This window comes from Eulemur rufifrons, chromosome 1 (genome assembly GCF_041146395.1).
Source record: "Eulemur rufifrons isolate Redbay chromosome 1, OSU_ERuf_1, whole genome shotgun sequence".
Classification (NCBI taxonomy): domain Eukaryota; kingdom Metazoa; phylum Chordata; class Mammalia; order Primates; family Lemuridae; genus Eulemur; species Eulemur rufifrons.
The window spans coordinates 66,992,943-67,020,748 of record NC_090983.1 but is presented as its reverse complement, the minus strand read 5'-3'; the positions used below and the strand labels follow the sequence as shown (position 1 = coordinate 67,020,748).

At 37.0% G+C, this 27,806-nt stretch overlaps 1 protein-coding gene across 1 annotated transcript; it reads right to left on the bottom strand.

Moving 5' to 3' along the window:
- On the bottom strand, window positions 1-27,116 carry CYTIP (cytohesin 1 interacting protein). The gene is made up of 8 exons (XM_069472419.1): window positions 26,874-27,116; window positions 19,163-19,212; window positions 18,869-18,923; window positions 15,304-15,406; window positions 15,001-15,094; window positions 11,943-12,012; window positions 3,969-4,035; window positions 1-1,569 (listed from the first exon to the last, which is right to left on the bottom strand). Exons 1-8 carry the CDS (start codon window positions 27,045-27,047, stop codon window positions 1,103-1,105), a joined length of 1,080 nt encoding a protein of 359 aa, XP_069328520.1. The 5' UTR covers window positions 27,048-27,116; the 3' UTR covers window positions 1-1,102.
- Window positions 27,117-27,806: the final 690 nt, after the last annotated feature.

Here is a 27,806-nt window from a genome sequence, read left to right as displayed (position 1 = left end):
TTAAAATCAGTAAGGACCATTTATTACATAGTCCAAATCATCTACTCTAGAATATAGTTGATGAACATCTGTGTCACCATAACAGAAAAATCATGGACTTTAATAGATATTGAATAAAATATAGAGTGATTTAAAGGCTAGAAGTAATGTGATACTAACATAACCAACAGACAAGACAAAATACTGCTGAGGTGGTAACTATTTGGAATATATAGTATACAGTAGGAAGTAATGTGAAAAAATCTACAGGAAGAAAATCTTTTCCCAACTCTCTTTTTGGTTTTTAGACATTTGTAGCAAGATAATAATAGTAGTCATCATGATCATCACAAGGCTGTAGGATCCTGAGAGTTCTAGACTTGTCATCAATGTTTAGGCAAAACAAAAGTCAAATTAGGAAAATGAATGAGATTTCCATTGACTTTGTTTAGACTGCCTATTAAAGAGTCCTTATTATAATCTTCATTAGCACCCATCTCAGACCACATCTTTCCATGGTTCTAAGGAAGTTTAACCCCTCATATTAATAAATCTTCTACTTCCTGCTTTATCATCACTATGGGAGTGAGAAAAGGCTGATGGTCATCTTTGTTTATAATCCATTCATAGATTTGAACAGAAACATTCAAAATTGCCTATTATTAAGCCTTCCCAATAGCTACTAAGCTTAAGCAAACATAAGATTTTGTAACCTACCAATTATCCTATGTAAGATAGTCCAAGTTATTATATTTTGTCACTCCTTTATTTACACTTGATTCCAACAAGTTCTCCATTTTTCACATGAATAATCTAGAAAATAAATATTACTCTTGCTTTCACAGGCAGCATTAGAATGAGCAGGCCATTGCATTAATTTGTTATATTATCTAACTTATTACTTGATTTCCCTAACGTTTGCTGAGAACAGCTGTTCTGGTTGAAAAATGACTTAAGAAGCAAAAACAATGATGCAAAAACTTAAATAAAGGTCATTATTGTCGTGAAACGGGATGTCAGTTAAGCAATCCATCTTACTTTCCCACTAAGCTGGGTGGAGTTGATCTAGATGAGTCTAGAGATATTTGTGAAATAAGCTAATTCGAAAGGACACCACAATCCCTCAAAAACGACTCTCTTCCTCTTCCACAGCACGGTGAAGGCCAGGGATGAATTTCAAGAGTTGCTTCCGGACACTTCCTTTTCTGCCCTTCCGAGGCAGGGTCCCAAACATGCTTGAGAAGTTGCCTTCCCACAGGGGAGACATAGATCCGCTGCTGGTGGTGCTGATGCTGCGGTCTCTCCTTGACGAAGACCTCCTCAGAAAATCATCCCCATCCTTGGGGACGAAACACTCGTCATCTGTGCTCGTCTGCCGGCTGAAGGCGCCCCTGTTGGAGTCCTCAGACATGCACGTCTGGTAACCATCTTCGCTGTCCATCGTCACGGAGCTCAGCCAGCTCTTACAACTGCTCTCACTGGATAATCGATTCCGGTCCACAAGTACCGGGCCTGGACCAGGCAGGGTTCCAAAGAAAGACAATTCCTCCATGTCCATGTTTTCCAAACTCAGGCAGTTAGCTGCATCACCTGGAGTACAGAGAACAAAGTCTACTGTGGAACGGATCTGAGCATCACTCCCGACAAATAAATACAGTACACCAGAATTTCTCTTTCAAGAACACAAGAAAGAATGAGGTTGGAAAATATTTTTCACCAAGCTTTTACTTGCGTGAATTAGTGACCGTTTATGAGGCCATCTGATAAACCTCACAGTGCAGTTTCCCAAACTTTTGTTCATGGACTAAGTTCCAAGGAAAAGATTCCATGGTCACAAAAATTATGATGTTAGACTACATTTAAACAAGATACTTCATATGAGAACAGTCAACCCAACTGACAGTATGACAGTGTGACTTCTGAATCTATGAAAAAATTGTTTCTGAAACTTAAATGACTCTGAAACCTTTTTATTAAAATTCTCACACATGTGGGGTTCGAAGGAATACACTTGGGGGAAATGCTGTCTGATGGACTGTCTCCATTTAGTCCCTCTGATTCTTGGTTACTGTCTTTTTAAAATAATTGTAAAATTATTATAAAATTATTTGAAGTATATGGGAAACACACTTATAAAACAGAAAATTTAAAGGTGTTTATGACAGGTGTTTATTAAAGCAACTATATCTTCCAGCCTCAATATTCCAAGTTTCAATTTGGAATGCTTAAATGCTCTAGAAGGATACTGTACCCAGAAAGCATTTCTATCCTCAGATAAGAAATAATTTATTTGAAGAAATTGAATTTTATCTGCTTGGCTGGATTTTTTTCATCAACCCTTAATAACCTCCACCTGGCTCTCCAAACTCACATGTTAATACCACATCAACATCCTGTCCGTACTCCACCTGCTTCCTCACTACTTGAGTTGGTTAGTATGTTGCTAAATAAAATTAAAGATATTGGCATGAGAAAAACATAAATAGAAGGTGACTCTGCTTCAGAAAAAGTAGCAGAATACTGCATGCTCAGAAATGGTTTTATTTTGTGGTGATTATCTTTACTGCTGCTCTCCTTTGTCGTTGTTTGATAATATAAAAAGAGACTGTTTTTCCATTTGGTTTGCAAGGATGAGTGTGGCCAGCCCTGCAATGACTAGTCATAATGCTTTCCTTTTTGCTAATACAGCCTACTTTATTTCATCCTGCAAAGAGCTGATGAATTTCTTTTGAAGAGCAATTGCTTTGTAGAATCTCAGGCACTGAATGTTTACTCTAAATCTGGAAAAAGCAGATGAAAGAATTTCCACAATCTCTCAAAAAATATGTACAACAATGACCTTATGAAGTTCCTGACCTAAGGATCTTGTCTATACAAGGCCATTCCTATAGAACTTCCGACTTACAGCATTCACTGAGCTATTCCGGATGCTCCAGAAGTGGAAGCAAAGCTTTCTCAAAAACCCTCACGTCTGCAGAAAACCAGGAGGTGGCTGAATTAAAAAAGCCACAGAGTTTTCATATCTCCGTCTCTCTAACAAACTTGAGACCTAGAAAAAATCTATTATGAATTTTTAAAAATATTAACTGAAAAACATGACAAAGACAAGAAACTTGCACATAAGTTTTAAACACTTCTATTTAAAAAAAAAAAAAACTAAACTGCAACTCAAACCTCCAGGTTGTAAATTAATGCCTAAGAATTAAATTGCATATTTTTCTGTAAACAAATGGAGTATTACCTTTAACAGATATTCTAGGTTATAAATGGAGATTTAAGCTTGGTGTTATCTAAAGAAGGCATAACCTATATTTCAACCCACATACTAGTGGTTTCAGGAAATTACTTGTCCATAAAAGTTCATTCCTCAGGTTACACCAGTAACACAGCAAATGGCAAATCAACATATTTTAAACTCATTCCTTCCCTTCAAAATGCACACAATGGCAAGAGCTATGCATTCTCTGTTATGATAATATTACACATCTCTCTTTGCGGGGAGCATGAAAAAAGATTTCTCTGCTTAAACATAACCTGCACAATTTGAACAAATGATAGGAGCTCTACCCAAGAAATGTGCAACCATTCCAGCCTCAGTAACTTCTAGGAACTTCTAGGAATGAGCCCCTGAGCCATGCTCATTTTCAGGAATTTAATTCATTTGCTAGAGTAGTAGGAAAGTCAGGCAATCTTTCCTACTGCTCTTCTAACATTTCCAGGTGCCTCTTGTGAGCGTGTGCATGCATGTGTGTGCATGTTTTCACACGCATATGTGCCACGTGTGTATGGAGAAGGAGGTCTGACTTGATTTACCCCTCCTCCAAATATACAGTCACTCCAACGTGCACACCAAAGAAACACAGGCTAATATCCTTGATTGGTGACAGACAAACTTTTCTTGTAATGATGATAATCTTAAGCAACTTAGGGGCAAAAATACTGAAAGGCTGAAATGTTAGTGTGGTTTCTGAACAGGAAACTGCATTTACCGTGAAGCAGGCGCTGTTCCTGTAACTGCAGAGATCTGAACTCCACCCATTTTTTCTTCAAGGTTTGCTGTGAGATAGAAGAAGAAAAGTGCTAATTATTAGGAAACCCCAGTAAAGCTGGTAATTTAATTCTATGAGTTGAGATTTGTCATTAATATTTTTTCCTTTCTTTCTAACACTATCAATCAATCCCTCCCATTCATTTGAAAGATTTTTACTGTATAAAAGGAAGACACTGGGAATACTACTTTCTGAAGAAATAATCTGGTAGCACCAACAAGTTTTCTTTTAAAAATAAGGAGAAACAATGAAATATATATTTTTTAATTAAAAAAAAATAGTTTAGAACCAGATTGTGTTTGTAAAAACTTACTTGCTGTTTAGGAAAGGATTTACACTCTACGATTTCCCCATCTGCAGATGAAGACAATAGAACCTAAACCCTAGAAATGTTATGAAGATCAAATGAGTTAATAGATGTAAATGGTTTAGAACCCAGGACTTGCTACATTCACTGAGCCATTCGAACGCACCAGAGTGGAGGCAAAGGTACCTCTTTAATGTTTGAGTTGCAGTTTGTTTGTTTTTAAATAGAAGTGTTTAAAACTTATAAACAAGTTTCTTGTCTTTTTTTATGTTTTTCAGTTGATATTTTGAATGTTACTGTGACTAGAACTTAATAAATCCTCTATGAATATCATTGTCAACCTATAAGCCTGGGGCACTAACACAGCCTTTGCTGCTGCTGGACGTCTATTTATGGTCCACACCAAAAAGGAGAACAGACCTGATCTGAAATGCTTCCTTAGAGGGCTGAACTTAGAACCCTGTTAGTTAAGCACCCTGACTTTGCAAGTGCTCCTTAACAGCACATGAGAGCAGCGGCCTGTGGTGGGAACGAAGTGGCTACTGTATTGGTCAAGACAGCACACAAAGCCTGGCCTGGCCCTCAGGGAAGGCTGAGGCAATGGACATCGAAAGCAAACCAGACAGAAGACATCTGGCAAGAGACAGTCACTGGCTCACTCTCCCTCCTGTTCCTTGTGCTCTACTCCACCCTCTCTTTTGCCATTCTAGGTCCCTACACCAAGCCCAGCAAGCGCACACAGCTCAGGTTTGCCTGTAGACATTTGTCCTAAAGGGAAGATAGCCTAGTTGGAAACAAGCAGTCTTTTGTACAAAGCAATCTGGAAGGAGTAGATGAAGGATAAGAAGGAAGAGAAAAAAAAAATGTATATTTGGGAGGAGAAAGCCTATGGGAAAGAAAATAAGAAAATTATAAGAACATTATTAAATGCTTAAGAGAAATGTAGCTCATTCCTCAGTCTTCAAAGACTGAACAACAACTGGGAAGCATTTTCCAAGCCTTGATAATAGTAACATTTAACAGCACTCCTTATGGTTGCAATAAATCAAAGTAATGTGTGGCTCAGTCAATTTTTTGTTCTTTCTATACTATACCACAGTCCAGAATGGCTACAAGACTGCATTGCTCCCTTATTCGTAGCTCTTGTTATCTGTATAAACCTGTGGCTATGTGAAGGTCAAAAATAGGGACCCAGGGATCATAGACTAGCAAGAATCTGGCATATACACCAACCTCCTTCATCTTTTGCATAAACATTTATCTCCTACAAGAGAATAGAGTCCTGTGGAAGAGCATAAGGCTAGGTTGACAGTCAAAACTAAATATAGAAAGAAGAGGAAGTTACATTTCTTCACTTATATCCAAAAATACAAAGTCACAGCTTGCCAAGTAGTTAATTTTTATAAAAATAAAGGTTTTAAAATATCTTATTTGTTGATCTGGCCCAGTGATTTAAGTATGTCGTCACTTAAACCAAGAAAACACCAGTGTAAAGAGCAGATGTATCAAAATGACTAGGAGTTTTTAGTCTGTAACTAAACTTCCCTGTTTTCTTCAGCATCTGTTTCTGCCTCTGTTACTAATATCCCAAGTGTATATTTAGACAAATCTAAACTCTTATCATTAGGTGAAAATTAAAGCATATGTGACATCTCACCATACTGGGCTGCGTCACCTCACCGCGCCTAGCTCCGTGCCTGGTACATAGCAGCTGCTCAGTAAATAGTGGTTGAATGAATACATAAAAGAATGGCTTCCTGAAACAACCCTCCACTATCACCCATTGAACCAGTTCCAAATACATTTCCAATGCTTTCAATCGACACGAGACATACAGTTAAACATTTCCATGGCACTTTATTGCTTTCACTGTGCTTTCACAGACAATATGCTATTTAATTTTCCTAACTTCTCTAAAAAGTTACAGATTAGTAAATAAAGATTCAATGTGGCAAAATGTTTCCCAAGGGCTACAAATCCAGTAAATAGCAGAACTAGATTAAAAACTAGCTCTCCCAGCCAGCCCATTGGATGTGCTGTCTTCAATGTTAAACATTTGAATCATAGGTCAAGAGAAAGGGAAGTGGCTCAAAAAGGACCACTGGTTCTGAGAAAAGCTTCTGGCCCCATGAAGTCTTTGAGGCACAGAGTGCTCACTCACAAAGTAAATGTCACTGTGCGGCGGGGAAGCCTGCTTGACCTTGGTTGTGGGTCAGATCCAGACATTTCTGAATCAAGAGATAAACTGGAAATCTCATGATTCTGAGATTAGAAATGGTTCAGAAATGAAAGAAGGTAAGCTAAGAATTTGGATCTTATGGCAGTATGTAGTTTAAATGCACCTATCGGAAGTAAGGACTGAACCAAGGTTTCTGCTTGAGAAAAGGACCTTGGGTGAAGCTGCCCCACTGGACAAAGGAGGCTGAGAGAAGCAACTGCTGCTGCTGGCTGCAGCTCAGGTGGAGCTTGTACCTAGAGAGGCAGGAGTACCTGAGCACAGACTCACAACCTGAGCCAAGCAGCACACTGACTCTTCCGGAAAGGCATCTACGCCTCCAGATGGAATTGGGATCCTTGAAGTGCTGAGTGGAGGCAATTGTCTAATTATCTCTATCACGGGAGCTGAAGGGAGAGGCTGATACGTCACTCCAGGGAAGCAGGCAAACTAAACTCAAAAATACTCACAGATATTTAATGATAAGAAAGACAATAAAATTGATTATTGGTACCTGGATTCTGTCCAAACAAAATGAAAATATAGAAGTGTCCAAAGACGACTTTAAATAAGAACATCTGTAATCTTTCAGAGATAAATGAGATCAATATTTATAAGAACAAGAAATTTGAAACAAAGAAATAAAACAAGAATAGACATGAAAGAAACTATTAGACAATAAAAAATAAGCTAATTTTAAAAACTCAATAAAAAGAACATACTCTATACAGAGCATAGATAACATGGACATTAGTGAAGATATTACTAAATAATTCAAAGAGTATGTAACACAAGAAATAAAGGGGTATAAGATATGAAAGAGTGGTTAGGAAGCACAGAAGATAAATCAAGAAACTCTAAGCCAGGCATGGTGGCTCACACCTGTAATCCTAGCACTCTGGGAGGCTGAGGCAGGAGGATCACTTGAGGTCAGGAGTTCAAGATCAGCCTGAGCGAGAGTGAGACTCCATCTCTATTAAAAATAGAAAAAATTAGCCGGGCATGGTGGCATGCACCTGTAGTCCCAGCTACTCCGGAGGCTGAGGCAGGAGGATTGCTTGAGCCAGGAGTTTGAGGTTGCTGTGAGCTAGGCTGACTCCATGGCACTCCAGCCTGGGCAAGAGAGTGAGACTCTATCTCAAAAAAAAAAAAAAAAAGAAACTCTAAAATATGTCTAATAGAAAATAATTCAGGGAGTAATGAGGAAGGTATATTCAAAGAGATTGATCTGATAGTTTTCCAAAACTGAAAAAAGTCACAAGTCTTTAGATATAAGTTCTAAATTTAGAAATGAATCCAGAACTAATTATACTGTGGTAAAACTGTAAATCAATAAAGAGAAAAGGACATGTTAAAAGCATCCAGAAAAATAATAGAAGCTTGCCATAAATCCAAATACTTGTTTTTTTTAAGATTCAAAAATAGAAAATCCTATAGAAAAGAATTATCAAGAAAAAGAGAAGGCATAATAAGCTTTTTATGGGTGTTAATGGGGATATAATAACAGTTACGATAAAGATTTAAAACAGAATAAAATTTTTATTATCAACATCATTCAATAAATTGGAAAACTTTATTAAAAAAACATTAACTATAAAAACATAACTAAAAGTGGCTCCAGAAAAACCCAACAAACCAAGAAATCTTGAGTAGTCTTACAACTAATAAAGAAATTGAAACAGTAGTTTAAATGTTTTCCCCCCCAAAAAAGAACTCCAAGTCCAGATGATTCAGCTGGTATTACAAGAATTCTACCAGAGAACAAAAAGAGAAAGACAGTCTCTGGGTCTTGACGAATCTAGTAAACTTGATACCAAAGCTTAAGAAGATAATTGGAGAAGATTACAGACTAATCTACATATAAAATGAAAGTATCTTCAAAAATTCTTTAAAAAATTAGCAAATCAAATCTATAAGTATATAAAAAATGACTATAAATTTCAAGGATAAGTCAGGTTGGGTTTATCCTAAGAAATGAAAGGGTGGCTTTACATTAGAAAATCTTTAAATGTCATTCACCATATTGACAAAGTTTTAAAAATAAATGAGAAGACCATATCAACAGATGCAGAAAAGAAGTATTTGATAAAATTTGATACACAAGCCCTATGAAAATTACCAGCAAACTCAGTAAAGATGGGAACCTCCTTAACCTAAAAGATAGCTCATTTCTAATAGGAAAGAGATTAAGAATTCCCTTTAAAATCAAGAATAAAACAAAGATGCCTACAATTACAGTTTATACTCATCATTGTAGGGTAGGTCCTGAGCAGTACAGTAAAGTAAGAAAAAGAACCAAAAGTCATTCTTAACAGATGTTTTCCGTTATCTTTACAGAAAATTCAGAATTATCTACAGATAATTTATTAGAAATTATATAGTTTAGCAAAGTGCTTCAATGCAGTAACAGCAAAGGAAAATTTATTTCACATATCTATTATCATCAATCAAAACTTTTGTTTTTATAAAGAAACTATAAGAACAAACACATAAGGTACAAAGGAGCAACTCTAAAAAATATGTATAAGACCCATAACATAAAATTATAAGACTTTATTGAAAGTGTTTAAAGAAAACAAGTAAAAATGGTGAGATCATATACCAAAAAAACTCAATACCATAGGGATGTCAAGTCTTCTCCAATTGATCAATATATATAAAATGTGATACCAATCAAAACTCCAGCATTTATTTATGGAACTTGATAATCTGATTTTATAATTTATATAGATGATCAAATGACCAAAAAGGACCAAGAATAACCTTGCCCAACTAGATATCAATATTTATTATAAACTGAGTTTGGGATAAACAAATTGACCAATAGATCATAACAGGGAGCCTGTCGGCAAATCCACATGGAAACTGCTTAAAAAAAAGAGATTTCACTGAAGGTCAGTTGAGGGAAAAAAGAGATTACAAAATAAATAGAACTAGGAGAATCAGGTTTGCACATGGGAAACATAAAATTGGAATTTTTCCCATACTCATACTATGTCAAAAACTAATTTTGGATGAGTTAAGGAACTAAATGTGAAAAGGAAAAATTTTAAAACTTTTAACAGAAAATATAGATTATCTGCCAAAAACAACTGTTAAGAGCTCTCTCCTAAACAAAAATATTAAAGGAATAATGGAACAAAACATCAACTTAGAATAATTCAATTACTTAGCAAAACTCTCTTTCAATAGGAGCAGTAAAATAAAGACATTTTTCAACAAAGACCTACCTACCCTCACTGAAGGAGGTGCTATAGCAAGAAAGAAAATAAACCCTGAGATAAGAACTAGAGTGCAAGAAACAACAGCAAGTGTATCAATTGAAACAGTTTGCATATTTGTTTAGTAACAGCTATTTAGAAAAAAAACCTATATTTTGTAATTTTTAAAAATTGATGAAATTCTCTAAAGTAAGCAATAATAAGGAATATGTCTTAAATGGACATTTAAAGCATGTTATGGTGCTCATGATGTTCTGGAAGAGGACACAGATATTGAAAAATATATATATTCATTGCTAACAAAAATACTTAAGTATGTAAATTAAAACTTAAGGAGAAAACATCCAAAAATAGAGAAAATATTCAAAGATAGAAATTGCTTAGAAGCATGAAATAATGTTTTGTGCAAGTGAGTACTTTATTCTGTGAAATATAAGGCTATTTTTTCACTCATTTTAAATAACACCCCTAGGTTATTTTCAATATTTCTCTTTTTCTTTACAAAAGCCTGAAAAAATTAGTTTAACTTTTCAAAAAAGATGTTAACCAAAGCTATCTTACTTTGGAAACACAAATTAACTTTGACAGCTTTAAAAACCTAAATATAATATGAATCACTATTTACTCCTTATAAAAATGTAATGACAAAAATCTAGAAATGTTCCCTTTAAATTCAAGAATAAGACTATCACTATTTATAATATACTTACAATCCTAGCCAATGCTATAAGAGAAGAAAAATAAATTGGTTCAATGATTGGACTAAAAGGGCAAAATTTTATTACCTGCGGGTGATATGATGTGTATAAAGAAAATCTAAGGGAATCTACAAAATTATTATTAGAATAAAGGGAGTTCAGCAAAACTAGATTTAAAATTTTACATACAAGCAGTAACAATAAGCATATGAAAATTTAAAAGATTATATCTATTACAGCAAAAAAACCTAGGAAGTACATAACAATAAATATAATAGAAGATATGTAAAAATGTAGGAAGAAAAGTACAAAGTATTGTTGAAATACATGAAAGACCCAAATAAAAAGACTGAGATCCTGTGTTCAGAGTGGGAAAATTAAAGCCTTAAAGATTTCAATTACTCTCATTTATTTTATAAATACAATTCAATCCCTACCAAAATTTAAGCAGAGGTTTTTTCAAGGAATTTTATAAATTGATTCAAAAAGAAGTGGCAAGAGTATCAAAACCAACGTTGATGAAGAAGAAAGAAGTGCTTGTTAATGAATTGGACGGGGGGAAAGAAAAGTATTCAAGATAAAATATAAATATATAAGAGAAGAACATAAGATAAAATCTACCCTCTTGGGCTCAATAATTAATAAGTGCATACTTCATGAAGAAAACTAATAAATGGCAGCTATTTCTAAACAAAGTCCAAGTAAATAGCCTGCCTAGAGTAAGTTATACAATCTCTGCTACGATCAATACTACTGCATTACCATTCAGAGGGGAGCACTGGGATGAAGTGGTCACCTGGAACCAGGAGAGGGGTATACAGGGCTCTGACTCAGATGCATATGAGTGAGGGTCTGGACTTCATGGCTCACCAGCCCAGAAAACAGATATTTTGAGGAGCCTCAAAGAGCCATCCCAGGGAGTTTTCCCTGAACATCCTTCATTGCACACTATCCCCTGGAAACTAATTTTTTCCCCCTTCAAAGTTGGTAGTGTATTTGCCAATGAAAGCATATTCAACGACAGCCACAGGAAGGAGGGATAAAGTCTTTGTTTTAAGAATGAGGCAGAAGTGAAGGACACAAAAAGAGGACAATGAAAAAGCAAAAATTCCAAGCACCTTCATGCAACACTTGGGGAAATGATGACCTTTTTTATTTTTTTCCCAAACAAAATGTAAATCAAGAGAGATCACAGGTGCAGTAAATGAAGAGTTCTTCAAGTGGCATGCCTTCCTGTTGCTTTTCTGAGCCTCATAGACACACAGAAGGAGGACGGAAGAAAGTGATTTACATTGGTTTACAGAATTTGATATTCCTCCAAAGGTAATTGTGTGGCTCTTGGTAATTCAGCAGTTTAGACTCATCGTGACATTTCATCTTCAAGGGCTATCTCCATTCCTCAAAGAGATCTTTATTCCACCACTCAGACATTCAAGGATGAAAAATGTGCCTTACTGCATTAAATTAAATTACCTTTAAAACCTGCAGCTTTGCTTCAAGCTCTGTTCGTTTGAGAATCATTGTTCCATTAAGAGTCTCTATCCTGTTTTAAGAAAAAAAAAAAGGGAGGAAATAACATGAGTGATTCATTTAAACAAGTACTATACTTACAGAGTACTACACTTTGAGCACAGACTATACTAAAAATGCGATATAAATGTTACAGTCCTCGTGGCACTTCAAGTATCTGGACCTAGGCCAAATCTTCTGATAACATTCACAGAAGAAAATCGGAAAAAGAAAAAAAAACTCCCTTGAGAGGGTGGCTGAAAGAAAAGAACCTGGTCAATTTGTAAACTGTAGGTTATTTTATAGAAGCCACTATTTACAATGATGATTGCTCTCGACTAGAATCTATTCTTGTGGGGACAGGCTGAATTATCTCATTCATTTGTTAAGTATTTACTGGGCATCTACTATGTGCCAGATTCCAGACACCAGGCTAAACACAAGGGATACAATAACAGAAACAATAGGCGCTAGGGATTTTCACAACAGTGGAATCAACACTCACAAGACCCATAGAACTGGACTCTTGAAACAAATCCTCTCTAGGATTCTGGGAGCCTTTACCTCTTTAAATTGCCTTACAATTTTGGAACTATAACAAACAGAACCAGAACTACTATTAGATAACAACCTTCATAAGACCTCTTTCATCTCAGAACCTTTACTTCGCAAACTTTAATCCTTGAATTATCAACCTAACAGTGTTCTTTTCTTCCTACACCAAACACCTTTCTAAAAATAAAAGACTTGTTCTATCCTGAGTGATTTGATTTGTTTTGTGTGCTCAAGGCCTGTATTTTGACTACTAAACCATCAATCTGAATATGATAAAAAATTTCATTCATGAATCACATACCAATTTTTAAAGTATTGGTTCAAATTCCTTCTTATAACTAAGCTGTAACTCTATAAAGATGCAAGAAATGTTTCAATGCATGGTAGAAGTATTAAATGTGGACACCAATTTTCCTCTATTTCTAACAAGATCATGCCTGAGACAATGAGGTGATAGGAAGCCAAAACTCTGTCTGCTTTCTCATTAAGGCAGTCTTGACTCTCTGGGCAATAGTGGGGATCTTTATGAATCTATTTTATTGGGACTCAGTGTCAGTATGACCTACCCAAGCAATAGACGTGTATGGGCAAAACTCCAAGCATCAATTGGCCATTCTCTTCCGTATTTGTACAGACTGTCTCCCATTTTCATGATCTCTGAATTTCTAACAATTATCTCCACCTATCACCCCTATTCACCTGTGGTCCGCCCACTTCGCCCATGTAGAACCTACTTTCTGACTCTAACAACCAGCATTTCCTCTTGAACTTTATATGGTTCCCACCTTCTGGGTCCAGATTCCTCTGGAGCAAGAGTGCACCCTTCCTTTACCTTGAACTCAAAGGACCTGTAGGGCTGGACTCAATCCTCTACCACTGCCATCTTTCAAAACTACTCATACACACACCCCAAACATGCTTTGAAGTTGTAGACTAGAATCATGGAAGAGCATCCAGCAAATTTTCTGTTGGCAGCTTACAATGAGCAGCTGTAGCTGAAGAGAACAGATCCTGGTGTCCAGAGCAGGTGGTCAAATCCCAGCCCTATCATGTACTAGTTGTGTGACCTTAACTTAGGCCTCTTTAAACCTCAGGCACTTCATCTATAAATAGGAACAAAATTTAACCCCACAGTTGGCTGTGAAGAAGGAATGGGGTAGTATAAAACCCATCACAATCAAAATAAAAGCTAAATTTGTTGGCATGGTACATGAGGCCCCTGGTCTGCCCCCTGTCAGACTCTGGTTTCATTTTTTATTAAACTCTCGCTAATCCATCAACTACTAACTGCTCACCCTTTCTGTCCCCTGGATGTGCCCAAGCCCATTTTGAGAACCCAGAGACTTCTTTTGACCTTAAATGTTCTTGCCAGGAGTTCATATGACCATCCACTTTCTTCATTTAGGTCTCAACTCAAATTTCACCTCCTCAAGAGGACCACTTTAAACATCTAAGCTAAGCTGGCCACCTCCTTACCCCATGTTCTATCCTATTGTCCTATTTTACCTTCCCCATAGCAGTTATCAATAACTGAAATATAAAAATTACTTATTTTCCAGGCTTTGCTGAGCCATTTCTTTCCACAGTTATTATATTAAAGCACTAAGAGAATCTTTATCTTTGTCTCTCCCAAGCCTATCACAGAGCTGGAAATATAGTATTTGCTCAATAAATATAATTTTAATGAACAAGTGAATTTCATCTTTTAACTGGTTATTAAGGTCTTATTAGGTGCTGGGAATGTTATGGTAGAAAAGGCAGTGAAATATCTAATTGGGAAGGCTGCTGTCCTATTAATAAATTTGCAATATTTGGAATATTTAGTGTGAGCATGTGTGTTTCAGGGTGGGAGGGCTGAGCAGACTTTGTTGTTCCTTGCAAATGGAACGCTAGAGGAGAAAAACAAGTGGCTTGTGGCAATGAGGAAAAAACTCAGCCCTTATGAACTTTGATTTGTTTTAGCTACAAGATTGTATCAACCATGGAAATTGGATCAGTTCCTCTCGGTTTAAAGAGAATGTGTGCCACTGTCTAGGGAATGGACACACTTGAAGCTCAGGCTTGAGGGGATGGGGGAGCATGGGAAATATATATAACCTGAACTTTTGTACCCCCATAATAAGCTGAAGTAAAAAAAAATAATAAATTAAAATAAATTTTAAAAAAAGAGAATGTGTGCCAGTTTAATTGAATTTGACATAAAAAATACATTTTTAAAAGTTATCCCTCCCACACAGATGTTTGTGCTTTCGATGTCCTCTGACTTCAGATGTTGACAATATGTTCGAGTCTGAGGAACCTTGAGAAACAAAAGGAACTGACAGTGTTTGTACCCAATCCCAGAGCTGTGGTGCACCGCCTTCCCCTTTCTTGTGATCCCTGAACAAAAGCCTATTCATTCACTCAGCTGGCATTAAGAGAGAGCATAACATTTTTGAAGCCCCGTGGGAACTAGACAAATAGTTACGTTAACAGGTTTCCTGCTGATCTGATCAAGTCAACCACTTGTTTGTGGGTAAAGCCTTCTGTGCTCACGCCGTTGATATTTGCAAGGACATCACCTGGGAGATACCAAGAAAAGTGAATGTTATATTGATTCATTAAATAATCCCTCCTGATTTGCAAAACAAGTAAGTTTCAAATTTTAGAAACATAAACGAGCTAAGAAAATTCAAAGCAACACTCATATCCTGACCTTTGCTATAAAAAAATTTCTTTTCTTGCTATTTAAATGATTCCTAACATGAGCAAAGCAAAGTTGTAAAGTTACCAGCTTGCAGGCCAGCGCAGTGAGCTGGGCTGTCCTCCTGTATTTTGCATATCAGAGTGCACATTTCTGAGAAGCAGGCGTTCTGATTTGGGAGCCTGTAAGTCTGTAAAAATTAAAGTGATTCATAGTTATTATTCAAAAAACTCAACATCTATTTGTTAAAAAAGAAAACTATGTCAATTACCATTGAGAAGTATGATAGGTAAGTGCAAAGGACAATTTGGAAAGGCTTTTCTGACTATAAACTGAATCAAAGGTACCAATTTTGCAATTCTACCAATTTGTAGCCAGCCCCATTCATAAAAAAAACATCTGTTATGAGAAAGAAAGTGAGAAGAGAGTGGCTCAAGATTTTATATTTCCAAGCCTAAGAGATCACCTGATGCTATCATCATTACCTATTTGCTTTTAAAAATTGAGTTTCTCATTTCCAAATGGGAAAAAAAAACTATGGTGGCCAAGAGCAAAGAGAAAAATCCCTAAGTGGTTCTTCTAAGCTAAAACACTCATTACAGAAGAGTATGAAACAGTACACATCCAGCAAGGGAGACATGCCAACTATGATTATTTTAAATCAGAGTTCTGCACATAATGACAATCTGCCCTGCATTTATTCAGAAGTACTATAATTGACTCAATTACCTTCATTTCTGAGCACTCTCTGGTATGCCTGCCCTGAATTCTCACCGGTTCATTAGTCACCCAACTAAATTAGAAAAAGTTAATCTTTGCCTCTTGCCTCAATTTGGCACAAGTAGTTTGGTGGTGGTGAGGTTTTTTTTTTTTTAATTGTAGCAAAACGCTGAATAAATGTTTACTAGATATAGTATCCCAATGATTTATAACAAATATATTTTTCTTTTACACATGTAAGTTATGAAGTCTAGTTCTACTTAGAATCAAAATCAGCATTCCGAGTTGAGTCTTTTAAACAGCTGATTCCTAAAATTAAGCCACATTACTGTACTATTTCCTTGTGAATAAATTAATGTCTGATGTTCATTCCTTCTTCTTTGATAATCCCTGAGAAGCCACTAATCAGTCATGTGCAAGCAACTTCCAGAAACTTGGGTCTGTTAGCCTCTAAGGGATTTCTATCCAATCTATAAGGCATTTAGAACCTCCATATCTAAAGGTAGAAAGGACTTTAAAAGATCATGCAATACATTTCCCATCTATGTCATCCCTTTAATAGCTTTCCTGTTGGGAGTCTTCTCACTACAGACTGGACCCTTCTGGAGATGGAAGGCTGGTCTAGTTCATGTGGTACATGACCAAAAGATATAACTGACACTCCTTTGGGAAACCACAGTTCTAATAATTCTTAGTGGTGAGACCCCACCCTCCACCCCAGTGATCAAAGTGAGAACAGAGCAAGGGAAAAGTGTTGATTTGTGCAGCTGGCACTTGCATATATGTTTGCAGTGGGTATAAAATTTGGGGGTCAGAAATAGAGAGGGAAAGACAAAATTACAGAAAGAAATAATTAATTGGATACTTCTCTATTACCTAGTCTGTTAGCTCCCATTACAGGGACCAGTGAGAGAATGATCACTTGCATTTCCTAGGACAATGATCACATTGCCTTGCCCTTTATCATGCCCGATGAACTCCACGCTAACACCTGTCATCTGTTGGTCTTCTATTGGTAACAGTCACATTACCAGGTACATGACATGTGCTACTTCGTTTAAAACTCCTAAGGACTCCATAAGGCAGGAATTGAGAGAATATGACCTCAGGTGGGCATGAGTCTAAAATCTGTGGTTTTATCATGATGCATGATTCTCAGGAACAGCATAAAACTTGCACCCATGGAAAACCAGAAAGGAGGATGGATCTGGTCTCTTTCAAAGTGCCATTCTTCCAGACTCTAAATACGTATTCACACTGAGAGTTCAATACGTGTACGTGGAGGTTCTTTCTGGTCTTCAAAAAGTTTCCAGAAGCATTTCCTCTATTTATTGATTGCTGCAAATCTTATGAGTACTAAGGAATAGATTATGAGCTGGTAATGGGAAGCATATGTCAGAGGGAATTTACAGGGGTGTGGGTCTCTGCATCACTGAGCTAACACATAACATGCTGCCACTTAGAGTTTTAGCCATTAGCTCATGTTGATCTACAAAGGTTCAGTGGTGCTGGGATATAGAGTCTACTAATGATAATTTTAACTCTTGATCCATGTAGAATAAGTGTTTACAGTATAGGAGAGAAATGTAAGGAAGCGGCAACATACATGGTAGTAGAGTGAGAAAAATAAAGATAAATGAGTAGTCATTTATCCTGTTTTCAGTAGCAACTGCTGCACATCCTTGAGGAGGATAATTTTCCTTTAAAAAGAACCAGTCACAAAAAAACGGTAACTCTACAACAGAATAGGGAGTGCTAGGAAGTGCTGCATGTAAATGGGGAAGAAGAGAGAATACTGTGCTTCTGAAACTTGATGGATGCCACCAATTATTGTGGTGAGTTATAGATTTCACCAAATTTAAAATAAAAGAGTTCAGAAAGTAGAAGTATCTTCTTTTCTCCTAGAGCCTTTTCTCTCTTCATTGCAGCTAGAGTTCCATTTTGTTTCTTTACTCATAAGACATGTTTTATTTAGCAGCTTCCTGTTCCTAATCTTAAAATACACACTGACTTTCCATTTGTGAGGCTGATATCACACCAAAGTTTTCTGAAAGTAGCACTAAAGCTAAGATCTAAAATCTGATGTATAGTGTAAGAATATGATTATGTAAAACACATCCAAAAGAAATGCAAAAGTACTATGGAAAAAAACAGGAACACTTAAGCTACTACTGTTGCACTTAATTGTACTAGACTTCATTTGACCTAACTCACCCTCTTTACAAACAGGGTCATGAAAAAGCAGACAGCAAATAAGCAATGAAATTCCCAGGCAATTACAATAAAACCTATAAAGACTGTTAAAAATTTCCTACAGCATGAGGCAATCTGCAAGTAGAGCCAAATGTTCTTAAGTGTTTCAAATAATAATTATAAAGTGTTGCCCATATGAAAAAAAAGCTACAAATTTCTCATTTATCCAATATGAAATATTTAGTATCAAAATGTAACAGGAGCTATACATGAATATATGCATTCCATATACACAGATGTATAGTCTTTCAAGTGTTTCTTGAATATCAAAGTAAATATTTAAAATCTGATATACAGTATAACAACATGATTATGCAAAACACATCCAAAATGCAAATGCATAAAATGCACATCTGTAAAAATTACTTTGCTCTCTTATCTAAGACCTGGCTGACATCAAGCATTTCTGATCAGTCTCAGACTTAAGGCAAGGTTGAAGCAGCTAAGCACAAACTGCTGAGCATATCTCAGGGGTTTTATTTTATCAGCTTCAATGTTTCCTTTCCTTGCGCGCACTTAACATGCTGAAAAAATACCCAAAACCACCACACAGGGAATGAAAGTCACAGTCTCCATCATTCTGTAATCTTAACTTCATTCTATTTTCTTTGCACAGATCATGACATTTACCAGTGCCACTTTCTTCCTTGGAAGTCTAGAAAATTCGAAAACTGCTCACCTGAATTTCAAATCCAAATGTTCCATTATCCTGCTTTTCCACAGTAACAAGCTTTCTGTAATAAAAATTAAAACATAAAAGCACTCTATGAAAATCAAAGCATCACATTTGGCACATATTTACCATTAAAAATAACTGTCACAATAAAAAATCACTGACATACATGTAAATTGTAGTATGTATGACTCTGTGTGTGTGTGGGGGTGTGTGTGTGTGTGTGTGTTATCAACAGTCTAGAGAGCTGTGTTCCTAAATATGTTCATGAGAGACCCCAAAAGAATTCAATCTCTTTACCTTTGAGACCAGGAAAAGTCACCTAAAGAACTTGATCTGTTCAAAGCAAGCTGAAAAATACAAAAAGCACACAGTTATCTCAAGGTCTTTAAGACACATCTGTAAAATGTTCTGCATCAGAAAGGACTTTGTTCTTTATCACCTTCCTTGGCCCAGCTCCTGAGAAATTGTTACAGAAAGGCAGTAACTTCCATTCTCTAATGATAGCAAAGAGAGCTGGGACAGCGGATTTTGAGGCATTTCTTTTTAAAAGATTAAAAGAGGCTGGGATAGTAACACATTGTGGCAAAAGAGTTAATATTATGTGGCAAAACTCCAAAGCTTCCAAAGAGAACTTCATCTCTGATCTGTATTTAAAACAGCCTCTGAAAGACTAACCATAACAATTTGTAATCACACTGAAATCCACAGAAAAATAACACCTATAGAATGACATATAAAACCCAAATACTAGGTAGTTTTTGGAGATGCTGATGAAATGACTGTGTATACACATCTCCAAATATATATATATATATATCATCTCCAAATATATAGATATAGATATATAGATCAATATGTTACTGTTTTTAGCAGGATAAAATAATCTCTAAAGAACCAACTCATATATAGAAACACAATTGAGGTGAAATCAGGGACTCAAAACCTCAATTCTGCCTATGATTTATTTTTGCAATAGTTTTGGAAGAGTGCAATGAAATTTCCAGCCAAGAAAGGAAAGGAACCTCAGAATGGTATAAATAATATCACTTTCACTCCTCTGTACATTTTAGAAAAGACCATATAAACATAAGCTTTCAGGGTACATTCTACCATTGTAAACAGAGGAAAAGTCAACAAAAGGTGGCACCTTAGTTTTTAGGGGATTGCAGCAGGATTTTGCGTGTTTTTTGTTTTGTTTGTTGAGGGAAAGTTAATGAGCCCTATTCTCAAGTGTTGGTCCAAGGGCCCAAAACATAAGTTTATGCTACTAGGTAACCCGTGGTGTTTAACTGTCAACCCAAAATTGTCATCATATATAAGTGAATACATAAAATACCAGATCAATGCATAGTCAGTCCAGACATATAAAAATAAAATAAGTAGAAAACAAAATCAAGGAGAAAAATATGTAGAAGAAAACAATGTGTATGTGACATGTTACACAAATGAAATGCTCATTAAGGCTTCATTATGAGAGAAGCCTACACTTCTGTAGGAAATTTGAATTACCAGGTATGAAGTGCCAGCATTTTCACAAATTTTCTGGACTGGTCCAGTGTTAAGAATTCAGTCACCAGTCAGTAAAGTTAATGTAATAGAGAGGTAATCTCCTCCCACTGATTTGATGTAAATTAATTACATTTTAGTTTTTGTCTGTTCTGGACCTCAATTCATTTATATTACCCTGAAGACTGAAATATGATGGCTCAGACCTACAAAGATTCCCTAGACTTACTAAAAAGTATCTCTTTTTAATTTACGAGGACTAACTGTGGAATGCCTACAACAATCTGTATGGTTTGTTACAGAAACTGATTTTGGACCTCGTCTGTACCATTAACAAGGATGGGGACCATTCAGCTATGTTAGTGGGCTGCCTTCTTGCAGAAGAGAGTGATACATTTGATATTTCCAAACATCTCAATCTCTCTCTTACATTGTACTCACATTTTCTTAATCAATGTTAAATCTTCATCTCTTGTCTTCCGCCCTTAATTCAGATTGTAAGGGCTTAGGTAGGACATCTACAATCATAGCTAGGGCTTATTTTTTAAAATTACTATTCTTGCTATCAGTAGTAATTATATTGTTCAAATATTCACATATATGGAGCTATGTATGTATATATTTATATGACATGCATAATGGATCAAATACCTCACTTCTGTATGCAATCATCTATGTGCTTTGGGCCTCTTGGGGAATGTATTTGTTTTACTTTCTACCCCAATGCTTAGCACAGGGCCTGGAATAGCATAGAAACTTGAAAATAGAGAAATAGACAAACAGAAATAAACTACTGGATGACAATAAAAGCAACAGAGTGGTGGGACATTGAAGTTAGAGTACTCAAGTTCAGGAGGAATACATTAAGATCTTCTTCAACTTTGTCCCTCATTAAATTAAATATTCATAGGAAAAAGCTCAAGGATAATCACTAAAAATATAACTTAAAATTTAAAATCCTAAATACATAGCAAGATTTAAAAATGAAAGAAAACAGACAAGAATGAAAAAAGCTCAATCCCAAAACAGTAAGAAACACAGAAAAAGGACTACTGGAAAACAAAGATATGTGTACCTTAATGCTAAATGAATGGAGGGTGGCAAGAATTAATTATTATTAAAATTCTGAGCCTTGGCAATTTTAAATGCCCTTTCATGAGGCCAATAATCATAGCATCGATAGGAATCTCAAGATTTTGTCCAACGAGCCATCTAAATCAAAAATCATTCTGAATAGATTCAAATCTAAACTATTTTAAGCCCACAAGACAGATTTGAGATCTCCGGGACATATCCTCACCTCTTTCCTTCTAACCTTTCTGTCTAGCTAACTGACTAGTTAAAAATGAAAATACTTGCCTAACACAACATGCAAACCACAGCAGACGTTCGATTCCTGTGGACCGATTTGGGTTATCAGTGACACATCAAACAAAGTCAGATTAAGTAAAATTATAAATTAGTTTCCATTCTGGATTAGCAAAGAGGCTATTTTAGGCACCTAACATTTAAATAAAAAAACAATTTCAGTACATTAGGCACCATCAAATTCTCTGACACGTACCACATTTTGACACAAAGCCTACTTGGGTTTGATAGGGGCTGTCAGACTGAGGTGATGTGGAAAGGAATGTTCTCAGGGTCTGGCTCGCACAGCAAACTATCTGCCTAAATGGAATGAAGTATGTCTTAGGTCTTATCAAGGGTGTTACATTTTGGAACAAGTTCTCCCTGCCCCCCCCCCCCCCCCCCCCCCCCCCCCCCCCCCCCCCGTTCCCTAAGGTAAATAGCCCTGTTGGAGAATCTGACCAGTGGAGCTTCACATTTCCCAGGCTGCCCTCTCAGCCACAGCCTTTGCTCAGGGTTGTAGGGATGGCACCAAAAATCATGAATGGGGAACTGGTGTGCAATCCACAGCATATGCTGGCAACAGCTGTCTTTTATTACACATTATCTAATATGAGAAATCTAGGTTTAGCAATTTGGCAGGCTTGCAAACTACACATTCAATTATGACTGCTGAACAGACAAAGCTCCTTAACTCCTTGCTAGCCGTAAGATAACACTATCTGGGTTAGATTTACAATTGCTCTTCTTCTGTTTTGAGTCAGACAACTCCAAAGATCAAGCATTAACATTCAAAATGTAATTTCTTCTGCTATTCAGTGATTACCTATGTCCCTCTTTAGTGGAAAATCCAAGACCAAATACTTCAGCCGTCCATTTGTGGGAAAGGCATAATCTGCAGCTAGCCAGATAGCCAGCCTTCCTCAGAGAAGCTCAAAACGCAACACTGTAGCCACTTCTGCTAAATGACAGACTGTTATTTCCTGGTCCCCACTCTCAGTACTCATTTCCTGAAAGTGCTGGGGGCGCCCAGGGGGAGAAAGGGAGGATACTGATTCACAAGTAAGGTGTTTGTTTTTGTTGTTTGTTTCAAAAGTCCCCAAATTATCTGTTCTGCTCCCTTCCAGTCCCCTGCCTGGCTCCTCAATTCCTGCATGCACCCTCACCTCCCACCCCTGACCCCGCTTTTCAAGTCAAGAGGATTAGGATAGCAAGGCTCCACAGATTATTCAAAGATACAACAAAATAATGGAGCTGAACTCTTATTTCCTAACTTGTAAGTGCCCCTAAGGAACCTAAACAGAATGTAGCAGTTTCTGAGGAAGTTCTCATTGTGGGTTCATGGACCTTTTTTTCAAGAAAAATTTTTGGATATTGACTTCCAGCATGGTACAATATGGATTAAAGAATCCTCTTCAAGTGCTTTTGTAGCGATATTAACACAGTTCAGTGAGAGTTAAGGCACCTGATGGGTGCGCTGCCACAAACCCCGGGGAAGCTCCTTGAGGACGGAGCCTGTCCCAGCAATGTACAGGGCTCAGAGTTCAGCACAAATTCCCTGTCGAACTTGTAAGTGAAATCATCCTTCCACAAGCATCACATGTACTCACCAGAAAATTGGTTTCCTTGATCATCACCTAAATACACATCTGGGAATGACACCAATCGGATATCAGACTGAGGTGGGGGGTGGGGGAGGGGATGGGGGTATGCCTACACAATGAGTGCATTGCGCACCGTTTGGGGAGTGGTAACACTTGAAGGTGCTGACTCGGGAAAGGGGGGGGTGGGGAAAAAAATATGAAACTATTGTTTTTTAACTTGCACTGTTCACTTAATAATTTATCATGAATATTTCCCATATTATTTCATATCATTGTACAAGAAATAATGTATACATTATGAGGACATACTGTATCTAACAAGATATACTGTTAGACTCTTTGATTCTGTAAAATTAAATTAAAAAAAAAAAAAAAAAAAAAAAAAAAAAAAAAAAAGAAATCATCCTTCCAGAAGTTGCCTATGAAGTAATAATTTGAAAACTAAAATAAAATTAGGCAACGGTAGCGTGAGGTATTACTCATATGCAGTTAAGCTTCTCGCTGGTTGCCAGGTGCCTGGTTCCCACTACGGCCTTCTAAAACACTGCTTTCCAAAGACAATGTCGTACCCGTGTTGGAGTGGGCGGTAAGGCATAAGCACTACTCCTCTGGCATCTAAAAGACTGTTCTTATTTCCTCCGGTCTCCTTCCTACAGAGTTTTCCATTACAAGGATTGTTTTCCCCCTAAAACTATCTTCTATCTTCAAAAGTAGAAGCCATAATGGGGTGTCTGACACTTCCTCCCACAAATGCAGGTATTGAGATAATACGCACACACAGAAATCTATTTTTAAATAATTGTGAGTGTAAACACCCAATTGATTCTGAGATTAATTTGAAACTGCAGGCAACCAGATACAGCTTTGCAGAAACCTAAGCCAACAACGGCAAGAAGTATGAATTGTGGACGTCAGGCCTGAAAGTGTTGAAAATAACAGTAGGCACAGAAACACCTGCTCAAGCGATTGCCTCACTGGGATCTCGTTGCCTGCAATTCATTCGGTGCCAAGTGGGTGATGATTCTCTAAAAACCAGTTAAAGGAAATGAACATCCATTTGGAAGATTCTGAAATGTTGGGATAAACTTGCATCAAGTCTTATTGATGATAATTGTACAGAATCAGAAGTCTCATGTACAAAAAGTTTTGTTTTGCTTTTTTTTTTTTTTTTAAAGCAATTCTCAAAACAGTAAGAAAAAGCTGTTTGAATAGGGGGAGTCTGCCATGAGAAAGAATATGAAAAAAGGGGGAAGATAAGATCTGGAAAAGATAGAATATCTGCCTAAATTAATTGGTATGGGAAGGTATCTGTGTATGTACACACGCAGGCACACACATGTGCATTTCATATGCCCAAATCCTTCTCATTATCTTCCTCCAATAATCACCTCTCCTACTGATTGCCTTCTTTCAGTTCATGCTGTCTTCACTCTGGCTTAAAACCAGATGAGACTCCTCCAGCTTCAATGCCTTTCATATTAAAGTATTTCAGACTCCTCTCTGTTCCCCCATTTCCTCTTTCTCCAACTCCTGCAAAAGTTTCTCACTCACCCCTAGTTTCTACTCACCTATGAACCCACCACATTTGTAGAGTAAGGTTCCTAAAATCCTCTACTGCTCAAACATGTTCAGTGGCTCTCCTTGCTGGTAACATTACTACTTTTTCAGGGGAAGTTGTTCTACAAAGCAGCCCAGCTCTGAGATCGCTTCTCACCTCCTACACACTCACTGTGTCCTCCCGACACCCTTGATACTGTGCTATTACACAAACATGCTCTCAAGGCACCAAGACCTGTGCCTCAGCATTTATTATTCGCTTGCTCCGGAACACCCTTCAATATCTGGAATACCTCTGTCCTTCAAGGTCATATTCAAAGACATTTCACTTGGATGAGAGTATTCCTGTTGTTTTACTTTTTGTAACACCCATGCATTCTGCCTACTGAATTGTAGACCCCACACAGGCAGGAAATATGCTCTTATAGTCTTTGTACCTCCTATGCTTAGCATGTCTGTCCCCTTGTAGGTGCTCAGAAACTATCCATTGCATTGAAATGCCTGGGCTGAAGAGTAGATAAGAGTAGATAAGAGAGATTGCTGAGGCTGCAGGTGTGGAGGGCATAAAGGATGAAAAGTTCCTATCTTGATTCAAATATTACCAACTATCTTTAAGCAGTAAGCATTCTACCAAAAGAATGAAAGCATAGCCTAATCAAGTGAACCATAATTACTGTGATAGCTTCATGGAAAACTGAAAAACTGACTGCTGTAAATCTAAAAACTGAATTAAGATGTTGGTATTTCTCATGTTGTTTTATTTTCAGACAGGTTGTGTAGACTGATAGAAATGTTCATTATTCCATTTAACTTTGTGTCATAAAAGCGCTTAGGATTGAGAAAGATCAATAATCCAAATCATGGCAAATTACACCCTTAACTTCATTGTGAAAAATACTAAGGAATCAGCTACATGCATCACGCAAAAAAGATTGTTATTCTCCCACTATGAGATAATTCTCTAATCCTGAAAACACAAGGCTTAAAAGGAGCACATGACGTACGTGCAAAATTTAAGGGCAAAAAAATTCATACACTAAAGCAATTCTAAATATTTTCTGGACAAGTGCTATATGTAAATTCAAACATGTAGTTGGGGTTTTATAGCAAGTTATATAAGCAAAACCTGAAAAGGTATTATGGTTAAACTTTTTTTTTTTTTTTACATATTAAAAATTGAAAAACCAAAATGATCAAAATAAATTCAGTTAGACATGGATTTTTCCAAATGAGTTTTTATCCCTAGAGAAATACTTTGCAATAAAAATTTTTACATAGCATAATCCAGCATTTAATGAACACATACTACAGGCAGTCATTGTGTTAGGCACTGCACATTTCCTTACTTAATCAGCACCAGAGCCCCATAAGAGTAGTTCTATTATTATCTCCAATTTAGTAAAAAGAAAACTGAAGCTTAGGGAGGCAAGTGACTTGCTCAAGGTCCCACAGCTCCTAAGCGGTGAGGTGATGTTCCATCTGGCACTTGCCTATACAAAAATGCCTTATTCTCTAATAGCACGAGGTATGTGCCAGTGTCCTAGAGCTAAAGATAATTAACTTCATTAACAAAAGATGTCCTCAAGAAAAAGTATTTCTCATTTGATTATGAACCAACTATCAAGGACCAGGAGGGAGGATGGGAGGATAAGACTCATTGGAGACATAAAGGGGAAACAAATAATTCTCATCCTGGTTGTGTCTATACAAACCATCTTCAAGTTTGTTATGATTAATGATTTTCATTTTATCTGAGCACCTCTCCAAAGGACAAAAACAATCTTAATTTTTGCCTTGAGAAAAAAAATGTTCGATTGTGGTCTCAAATCTTTGGACTGGTCCACTAGTTCTCTGGGCATCTTGCATCCTTACCCATGCTTCGTCCCTAAATCCAAAGCCTCTAAAATAATGTTTTTCGTATGAATCAGACAAACGTGTCACTCCACTCTCAGGAGAATACGAACACTCAAAGAGTTACAAAACAGCAATCATACCTGCTTTCGTCCCCGAGGCAAAGTAGCCACTGTGTCTGCCAGCATTTGAAGCCTTCTGTTATCATCCATCGTGATGCTGCCGGTGAGTGAAGGGTAAGAGCTATACGCCGGACCAGCGCAGTAGTCCAACAAATTGCCATTGCTGCTCTGTTGCACTAGCCTTTGTAAAGACATTGTGAATAAAGATTACTCCAGTCAGCACATGGCTGAGTGGCCTTGCAGGATGGGGGAAGCTAAAAGTACAGCCTCTCACAAGTAATCAAAAGTAGCAAAGCAGAAAGAGCCCATGTGACTTTTGTGGTTTGAGGTACTTGTTACACAAACCCTATCTTGCAGTTCACTCCCATTTCTCAATGTGGTGTTTTTTTTTTTTTTTTTCCTTTAAACTCCTGGGAGAACCTCAAGCTAATTTTTACAGTTTAAAAAATCAACTTCTTTTCCCCCCTCACCCAGCCAAAACTTTATGCTTTCACATTCTATGGCAAGTTGTGTTCAAAACACCATCTGCCGTTTTTTTTAAAAGAAGAAAGAAAAACTTCCCCAAGTTCTGCCATTTGTTTCCCATCCATTCTCTTACTTAACATTGGCGGTGCAATGCAAAAGTCAGGATATGAGGACATTCAGTTCTTTGTGAATGTAAGAAAGAATTACAGGTGCGGTCATAACATTTTCTCACGAAGGCCTTATCATGTACTTTCCCCAAATATACCCTAGCTCATTAGTGTTCATCAAAAAGACTTTGTAGCTGCCACTTGAGTTATAACCATTCAGCATTCTTCTGCTTGTCCTCAAACTTCTTTGTCCTTACTAAAATTGCCCTTCATCTTTACACTGGGAAGGAAAAGCCAGCACATTTAGGGCGTGATGGTGGCCATAGACAGCATGCTGCTGTAGCCATCAGAAAGAGGTCCCTGGGAGGAACGGAGTGGGCAG

Bases quoted from the DNA above. Each gene is read 5' to 3' on its own strand.
- CYTIP (XM_069472419.1), bottom strand. From the start codon at position 27,047: ATGTCTTTACAAAGGCTAGTGCAACAGAGCAGCAATGGCAATTTGTTG. The intron at 15,407-18,868 runs GTGAGCAGTTTT...TAATTTTTACAG, and splicing joins CATTTGGATTTGAAATTCAG to ACTTACAGGCTCCCAAATCA. The intron at 1,570-3,968 runs GTAAATGCAGTT...TCTGTACTCCAG, and splicing joins GGAACAGCGCCTGCTTCACG to GTGATGCAGCTAACTGCCTG.